The 8875-nt window shown below is 60.2% G+C and overlaps 1 protein-coding gene across 2 annotated transcripts in view; it reads left to right on the top strand.

Annotated features, from left to right (window-relative positions):
- The first annotated feature begins 3840 nt into the window (after positions 1 to 3840).
- The window catches only part of MGAT5B (alpha-1,6-mannosylglycoprotein 6-beta-N-acetylglucosaminyltransferase B), a 66441-nt gene continuing 61406 nt past the window's right edge, over positions 3841 to 8875 (top strand). For both annotated transcript variants that reach the window (XM_057716178.1, XM_057716177.1), the window contains exons 1-2: positions 3841 to 3908; positions 7733 to 7845. In XM_057716178.1, coding sequence (XP_057572161.1) covers positions 3841 to 3908; positions 7733 to 7845 — 181 coding nt within the window. The remainder of the gene's footprint in view (positions 3909 to 7732; positions 7846 to 8875) is intronic.

Genomic DNA, 8875 nt, shown 5'->3' with positions numbered 1-8875 from the left:
GATAAATATTAAAAAAAAAGTTCTCAGGGCCCACCTTAGGTACCAAATCAAAATAAGGACTCTGTTTTGTTACATTCTGCAGGTGATTCTGCTGTGAGTCAGGGCTGAGAACCACTGGCCTATAGGCCAGGGTCTTGGTTTGGGTTCCCCAGAGGTAGGTTCTGAGACAAGGGTTCAAGTGCCGGTAGTTTATTTGGGAGGTGGCCCCAGGAACATGGATGGAGGGGAGGGGGATGAGGCAGGGAAGGAAGGAAGCCAACATGGAGTGCACGACAGAGCCGGTTACCATCGAGGGCAGGGGAGAGGGCAGGGGATGCTTAGGGAACTCTGGGAACCGAGTATCCCCCCTGAGGGGCAGGGGAGCCCTTGAGGGCTGCTTCCAGGGCCTGAAAACCCTGATACTTCTGTCTGGCCCCTGAATGTTTGAGCAATGTTCCCACAGCCAGGAGAAAAGCCTCAGGCAGCATTGCATGTGTTCTCAGTGATCTGCCTCCTGGCACGTAGAGGTGAATGCCCGGGGAGAGGGGCGAGCCGCTAGTAGCCGCTGCTACAGGTGGACGATAACAGGAAGAAGCATAACCGCTGGGAGGGCTCTGAGGTGCTGGGCAATCCATGACTGGCAATGCACAAGTTTCCTCCTAACGTCTGCAGCACAGCGGAGGGCAAGCAGGGCCACAGACCCTGAACTTCGCTGCAGACGAGAGGCTGACACAGGGGGCAACGGACTCTGAAAGGGAGAGGCAGCTGGGTGGTCTGGCTCAGTGTCTTTCACTGTCTGCCCCAAGCCTCCCTGCCCTGGCTCCAGCCTGCAATGGCAGTGGGAGGTCTCCCCCACACCCCCCCGACCCATCTCAAAGTCCACATCCAAGACGGCAAGGCCCAGAGGGGTGGGGCATCCTCTCTTCCACCTTCTGAAGTCTGGCTTCTGGCTGAGAGAAGTCCACCTCCCCAGATGGATCTCGGGTGGCCTGGGCCCGCAGTGGCATGAAGCAGGGTTTCGGTTCCCGGCTAGTGACTGAGGTTGGGTCGTGGTGCTGAGAGCACCAAATCCTAGCCACTAGACCAGTGGTCAGTGACAAGGCCCTGGCCTTACGGCTTTACAGAGAAGAATTCCCACAAAGACAGAAAGTAGTGAGACAAGTAAAGCATTTATTAGGGGAAAAAAAAAGTACTTGTGAATAGACACACGGGTGGTCTCAGAGAGACAGCCACGCCCTCGTGGCGGTTGGAATCACTTTTATGGGGCATTTCTTCCTTGCTTCCTTTGACCAGTCATTTTGATTTGCCTGGTTCAGAGTCCATATTTGGCATATCTCAGGATTTTCCCATGTGTGCGCGCGCATCTCTTAGCCAGGATGGATTCCACCGAAGAGGCCTACGGGTAGGTTTGGCCACTTGGCATCACTCCCCTTTTGACTTCCAAGGAGGCTTTCTGTGCATGTGTAGTTGGGGAGGTCTCCTGACTTTGAGAATGAGGAATATGTGGTCTCTTATCTTCTATATGGGCAGGACCCAGCCTCCTCTCCCAACTGTCCTGTTATTCCTGTCTCAGAGTATTGGTCCATAGGGAATGAACTCAGACCATTTGCCCTGGGGGCCCATCTGTCTCCTGCCTCAAGATGAGCCACACCAGACATGACTGTGCCTTTGGGGAGACCCCCATCTTCTTCCCTCCCCTTTGGCCTAAATGCCAACCAGGTGCAAATGTGACCGCCCTGAATGTACAGGAGAGATGCACGCCATGGGAAGGGGCATTTCATGGCTGAGTGTAAATGTGGTTTTTGCCCTCACATCCAAAGCTTCAGTTTTTGCCTGAATATGTGGCAGATGTAGGTGGCCAGGCACAAGTGATTTAGAGGCCCAGCAGAGACACTACCCCGCCCCCCCCCACCCGAGATCTTCTTGGCCATCCTGCTGTGATGGCCAAATTTCCTGCTACCATTTGTCAATTTTTGGCATGAAGGCCCAGTCAGCATGTCCTTGTTCAATGCAAATTGGTTACCAAGCTGGAGTAACACATTAATCCGCCAACACCCATTCATCATCGATTTTCACATTACCGGAGAGCAGGGCGATGAGGTAATGGGACATGGGACAGGTGAATCTTGGTGAGGAAGGAATAGGAAAAGCAGAACAAGAGTCACAGCTGGTGATAAGTGGCTCAGAAGGGGGCTGGGAGATGGGCTAGGCGAGCAGCAAAGGGGCTGGGGCCCGGGGGCCTAGTTGGACCAGACAAAGACTGGATGGACCAGAATAAAGGTTTTCTCTTCTGGAAAGACTCTCAGGGTCATCCATGTCGTTTTACATGTGGCCCGAACCTTGGGCTCTTCCCAACCTGAGCCTTCCCTGTCTGTGCCTGGCCAAGCTGGTCGGGCACGTGCTCTTCCTGCCTGAGAAGCGTTCTCAGATCCAGGCCTGGCTCGGGAGCTGCCCTGGCTCAGAGTGCTCACAGGGGCAAGCCGACCCCTCTCTGCAGTGGCAAACACCTCTCCAGAGTCGAGAAGTGGAGGGAAGGTGGGGAGGGGGCAAAAGGGGGGCATGCATGCTTTACAGAGTTGGAGGGAGCCTTAGTGAACCTCGCGTCACTCTCATTTCATAGCAGAGAGCAAGGCCGAGGAGTCCCTCTGACTCGCAGGCATCACCCACTGGTGAATGGAGGGTCTGAGACTAGAACCCAGGCTCACAGAGCGCCCCTGCTTCTGGGCTCGGAGGAAGAGCCTCCGTGTCAAAGGCCGAGCTTGAAACCAGAAAGCAAAGGGGAGCTGCTGCAGCTTCTGTCCAGAGAGGGCCAGAGGATGAGTGAAGGTTGCAAAGCAAAATCATCGTGGGTGTGAAGGGGCTGATGCAGAAGCCCACTTCCGCGGCAGGGGCAGCGGCAGCGGCAGCGACCCGAGGGAGGGCCCTGGCACCGGGCGGAAGGGGGGGATCTCCTCCCAGCGCCGACCTCCTCTGTGCTCTACAGGAGCCTAAGCAGCCCTCGGCCCTCGGAGTGGGTGGCCCCCGGGGGTGCTTCCGAAAGCGGGTCCCGGGGAAATTGCACGGCTGCGTGGAGGCACGGGCCCCGCGCCCGCCCGCCGGCTCCGCGCGCCCCGCCCCGGGCCTGGAGGGCGCGCTGCCAGGCCGCGGCCACCAGGAGGCGCCTGCGCGCCGAGGAAGCGCGGCGGCCGCTCCCGGGCCGCCCCAGCCGCCGCTCCGCCGCCTCCTCCGAGGAAACAATGCGGCGCCTCCGGGCGTAACGCGGCGCGGGGCCGGACGCCGGACACCCGGGCGCGGGCAGCCGAGCGAGCGGGCGGCGGGTCGGGCGCGGGGCGCCCTCGCCGGGAGCCATGGGCGCGGCGCGGCGCGGGGCCGGGGAGCCGCGCGGCCCGGAGGCGCGGGGGGCCGGGGCGCGGGCCCGGGGCCGCCTCTAGCCGGCACCGAGGGCGCGGGCCCGGGGATGAGGGCGCTCGCGGCGGGGAGCCCGTCTGCGCGCCGCGGCGCCGTCCCGCCCAGCGAGCGAGCCCGAGCAGGCAGACGCGCGGCCGGCGGTCTGGGGGCGCGCCGCCTCCCGGCTCGCAGCATGTGAGGCGGGGAGGGCGGAGACGCAGAGACGGCCCGGCCGGGCGCCCTCGCCGCCCTCCGGCAGCCGCGCCCGCGCGCCCCTTCCCCTGCCCGCCGAGGCCGCGCCGACCCCGCGGGCCGCGGCCCGGGCCGCCGAGCCGCCGAGCCCCCCGCGTCCCCCGCCTCGCTCGGACCCGGCTTCGGCCCGCAGCGGGTTCGCGGCCCGGACGTGGCAGGAGCAGGGCCCGGGACGGTGCGTCCGGCCTCGCCCGCGGCTCCCCGCCCGGACAAGTTTGAACAATGATCACAGTCAACCCCGATGGGAAGATAATGGTCAGAAGATGCCTGGTCACCCTGAGACCTTTTCGGTAAAGTTCTTTCCCTGTTGGCGCGGGGAGGTCTTTTTGTCCAAGGGGGCGCGGGGTAGGGGTGGGCGAGGTCAGCCCCTGCGAGAGTGCCTGTCCCAGGGGTGCCTGTCCCGGTAGCAGAGGGGGCGGTTGGTGGCTAGTGGGGCTGGGAAAGAGATGGAGCTGGGGTTCTGGGTCGGGTGGGGAGGGTGTGTAATTCTGGGACGTGTACCGAGTTTGGTCTAGGTTGGAGAGGACTTGGGGTGCGAAGGTCGGAATGGGGGCAGAAATCACCCATGTTGTGGCCCTGGGCCCGGGAAGTCACCCCAGCCAGGGTGCCCCTTCCCTGCCTCTCTGGGCCTTTTCCCACCTCGCGGACGGCCCCACCCCCGCGGCAAAGTTAACGCTCGGTGCGGGGCGGCACCCCCACTCAGCGGGCCCGTCGAGCCCTGAGTCGGCGCGCCCACCCCCCTCTGCCTATGCCACCCGCTTTGACCCTGCCCTCTGCGCGCACTCCTCCTCTCGGCGGGGTGCGGGCCTCTGTCCAACGCGAGGGTCTCCGAGTTTGGGGCAGGGACCTCCTCTGCTGGGAATTCCATCCCCGATCACTGGCCTTGGAGAGGGCTGGGGCAGGGGCGACGCTGTAGGGTGCAAGGGCGGCGAGTGTGAGCAGGCAGGATGGAAGCGAAGACCGCCCCCCAGCCCCAACCTCGGCGGTCCAGGCCAGACAGCGATATGGCCACCGGGGGCTGGCCGGGCTCTGCTGGTCCCACCCCAGGGGCCCCCAGAGCGTGGCGGTTCCGGGGCAGGTCTCGCTCCTCCCAAGCGCCGTCGGAGCCGGGCCTGCAGCCAGGGTTGGGGAGGGGGCGCTAAGCGATGGGTGCCCAGAGGACTCGGGATGCCACCTCACCTTGGGCTGGGCGGCGGAGGGCTCTGAGGGAGCGGCGGGGCCCGGGGTGGGGGGCGGGGGGCCCGCACTCGGGATGCGGCCACAGGTGGGGTCCGGGCGCGGGAGGGAGCCCGCGAGAGCAGGAACTGTACAAGCAGAGGTTTCCCAAGTTTGGGGGGTGGGGGTGGGAGGGGCCAGGTCTGAGCCCCTCCCTTCCAGACCTGAGGCGGAGACCCGGGCCCCTCCCATGCCCCCTGCTGGTTTTCCTCCTGCCGGGGAGACGGTGGCTCACGTGGCTCCCGCCTTCCCTTTGCCTCTAGCCCCGGGATCCGCCGGCCTATTGTGCAGAGTTGAGGAGACAGCCTTTAGGACGGCAGGGGTCCAGCTGGACCACCAGTGTCCAGAGGGTGTGGGAGGACCGTAGAGCTGGGGGTCCCCAGAGTAGAGCCTCGGATAGATGATTGAGGGTGTCAGGAGCCCCCACCCTCCTAAAGTTCCATGGGAAGCAGGATGGGAAGCTATCATCTCTGGAAAGGCCCTTGTTCCTCCGGGGAAATCCTCAATCCCTAGCCAACCCAGACCGTCCTCAGCCCTGTGTCTCCCACCCAATGTTGGCCTCTCCCTCCAGACCGTGGCACGCCCAGCTGCTGACCCCAGCTTGGCTAGACATTTCCCAGCACGATCTGAGGTGACGGCTGACGCCAGCACCACGGACAGCGCCGGCTCCCTGGCTCTCCTTCCCCCTGGGGTCCTGCCTCTGTGGCTCTTTCAGGCTCTTTTCTGAAAGCAGGATGCAGAGATGGGGTTGCATAGGTTTCTCAACCCCCCCCCCGTCCCCCCAGGTTATGTAACTTCCCCTCAGGGTACCCCTAGGCTGCCCAGAGACCCACAGCCACCGCAGAAGTCCTCAAGTCCCCGTCAGATGGGGGGGTGGTGTTACAACCTCCAACCATATCACCCCTACTTGTTAATCCTCAAGGGCAGGCTGGGAGCCTTATTCCCGCTGGTTTTCCCAGAGCCTCTGGTCCTTATTCCATAGGGACGCTTCTGGAATGTTGCTTGAAAGGATACATGGGTGGACGAAACCATTTTAACTTGAATCTACTGTAAATGGCAGAGAGAGATGCAGATGAGGTGTTTTGGGGCTTCAGGTTCTGGGCTAAAGGCCTAGATACCTTTCTCATACCAGGTTTTTGGATTCTGGCAGCTCAGGTCCACCGCTCTGAATACAAGATCCCCATAGCTGGGGAAGGGGAGGGGAGAGTGGCAGACAAGAAACTCCGAGAGACCCAACCTTGTCCTCAAGCTGGGGGGACAAACTGCTGATTTCCCCCAGGATCTTCCTGCGTGTGTGACACCCTCCCTCTACACCGTCCCTCTGGCTGTTAGCCTGAGACCAGCTTGACTTCATCTTGGGGATCCCTGGGCCAGAGTCCCACCCCCCAGGCTTGGTGGAATTCAGTGAGGGGTCCCTGGGAGGTGAGGGAGCAGTGTTCCTTGTGCCGTCTCCTGGGGGAAGCTTCCACTGCCATCTCTGCTGTTGGGTTCTGCCCTGCTCTCTGATTTAACCTCTAGCAGCTTCCTTTAAATATGGGTTGGGAATTTTGTTGTGCTTTTATTTTCTTCCGCAATTATGTGTTTTCTTTAATGGACCAAATTTTAATTAAATACTGCTCTGCCAGTTTCAAATAATGAAGATTGAAATGCATAAAGCAAGTCTTGCATAGAGATACAAACAAATGTGGGGTGGAGCTGGACATTTCTGGCATGACTTGCGGGGCTCCCATGGTGAGCCCGGCATCACAAGAGATGGGGTCCCTCATCCTGACCTGGGGGGTGGGCTCCCCTTTCAGCTCTGCCAGTTCATCAAGTCGTCGGATAGATTCAGTTCATTCAGCCTCAGAGGCTGTCCCAGAACAGCCTCCACCTCTGCTGCCCTAAGGCTGTGCTGGCCCAGAATCTAGTCTGGAAACAGCAGGAGCCTGGGGCCAGACTTGAGGGTGGGTTCCCTGCTGTCCCCCTGGGGATACCTTAGTTCTTGGCACTTGGCATGTAATCAAAGACTGTATGTTGAAGTATTAACAGGCATGTTTTGGCCAACTTCCCTGGCCGCTGTGGTAGCACAACCTTGTATGGCACCCCACGCACAGGTGTTGGCTCACTCTGACCAGTCCATGATGCAGCCTACTGTGGGCCTGTCTGGTGAAGATGTGGCTTAGGGAGTGTCTGGACACAGAAGGCGACCACATGGCCCTGTCCTTCTAGATCTTACCATCTGGTAGTGATGGGAGCCCTCTCAGCATCCCTCCCCCCGAACATGACAAAGATGTGTTCGGGCAGGCTCATGACTGGTTGCTGCGGCAGGGCCTGTGCACACAAGGGCTGATTAGGGCCCAGGTGATGGATGGGATCCAGGTGGGTTTTGTCTGGACCAATTACTTGCCCTCTGGCTGGCATCAGGTCCTGCTGTTTCCATCTATACCAGTGGTTCTCACACTTGAGCGTGTATGAGGGTTACCTGGAGAGCTTGTTAAAACACACTGTTTACCCCACCCCTAGAGGGTGCGTTTCCATAAGCCTGGGACTGGGGCCCAAGAATGAGCCCTTCTGACACGTCCAAGGTGGTGCTGATGCTGCTGGTCTGGGGACCACCCTTTGAGGACCTCTGCTGTTAGTGAGCCAGCTTCTGTCTGGAGGCTGGAACTTGCCCAACTTTATACCTTTAGTTTGCCTCACTGTCCCGCATGGTTTTGTGTGTGGCTCGTGGCCACTTCCTTGTAGTCCAGCTCTCTTCATCCTGTGTGATGGGAGACCTGCTAGTCTGGGAGCTCAGCCCCCTGATCTTTTATTCCTCCATCCACCCATCCCTTCTTCACTTATTCATTCACAGGGAGCCCTTACAGGATAGGGATGCATGTGCTGACCTGCCCCTGACCCGCCCTCTTGCTCTCCGCAGGCTTTTTGTCCTGGGCATCGGCTTCTTCTCACTCTGCTTCCTGATGACGTCTCTGGGAGGCCAGTTCTCGGCCCGGCGCCCGGGGGACTCCCCCTTCACCATCCGCACAGAAGGTATCTTGGTGGGAAAAGGGGGGGTCAGAAAGGGGTGCCGGGGTTTGGGGTAAGAGGAGAGGGAAGGCTTTGAGCCTAACCCTGCAAGAGGCTTTCTGGCGCTCTGTCCCGGACATCTGGCCATGTCGTTGGTGGATGTGTGGATGGGGAGGGCCTTGTGCACGCTGCTTTGGCTCTTGTCCTAGATGTGCTCATCAGGCTTCCTCTGGCTGAGACTCTCAGGCCAGGAAGGGGCTTTGAGCCAGGATCTCCCAGGCATCAGAAGAAGCTGCCTGTGTTGCTTCTCTAGTGGGGTGGTTTGGGGTCTCTGGATATGACACCTGTCTCTCTGAACACGCATATTCTGCACCTTCGGCCCAGGTTGTGGCCACAGCACAGGGGAGAGGGCAAGCCTGGCCGTGGGCTCATGTGTCTTATCTTCAAGCTCTCTGGTCCTTCATCCCTGCCCATGTGATGCTTGCAAGGTGGTGGACAGAGGTTTAGAGCATGGGCTGTGGGAAGCAGGTGTACCTGGTTTGTACCCTGGTTCGTCATCTCCCAGCTGTGTGCTGTTGGCCACATCACTTAACTCACCTTCAGAGAAGGAAAGCAGTGACCGTTTTCAGGCGTTGGGTTGAATGAGCTCACGTGGCATGGGGTATGATGGGGTGATGGTTTGGGAGACCTCCTTCTGAAGGTGGGTCCTGCTCCCCCACATTTTACTCAAGGAAGACTGGAGAACAGTTCAGAACTGCTTAGTGTGTCATGGGGTCTCTCCTGGTAACCGTGGGAAGGAGGGACATAGTGGGGAAACTGAGGCAAAGGGGGTTTCTGGAACTGCTCAGGGGGCTGCTCTGTGGGCTTTCCCCTGCTTCTCTGAAGAGGTCTCTGTTTGAAGTCTACCTTCTTGAACCCCCAGGCCTCATCTGGCTCCCCTCTTCCCAACGACGGATAAACCCTCCAGTAGGATGGGCTGTCATCTTGGGTGGGTGCTGTGAGGGGCACTTACTCTGCCATCTGGTGTCTCCCCCTTAGATTTATGCCTTTGATT

The sequence above is a fragment of the Hippopotamus amphibius genome, chromosome 17, assembly GCF_030028045.1.
Source record: "Hippopotamus amphibius kiboko isolate mHipAmp2 chromosome 17, mHipAmp2.hap2, whole genome shotgun sequence".
Classification (NCBI taxonomy): Eukaryota; Metazoa; Chordata; class Mammalia; order Artiodactyla; family Hippopotamidae; genus Hippopotamus; species Hippopotamus amphibius.
Note: the sequence above shows the minus strand (reverse complement) of the source record. Positions and strands in the feature narration are given on the sequence as shown.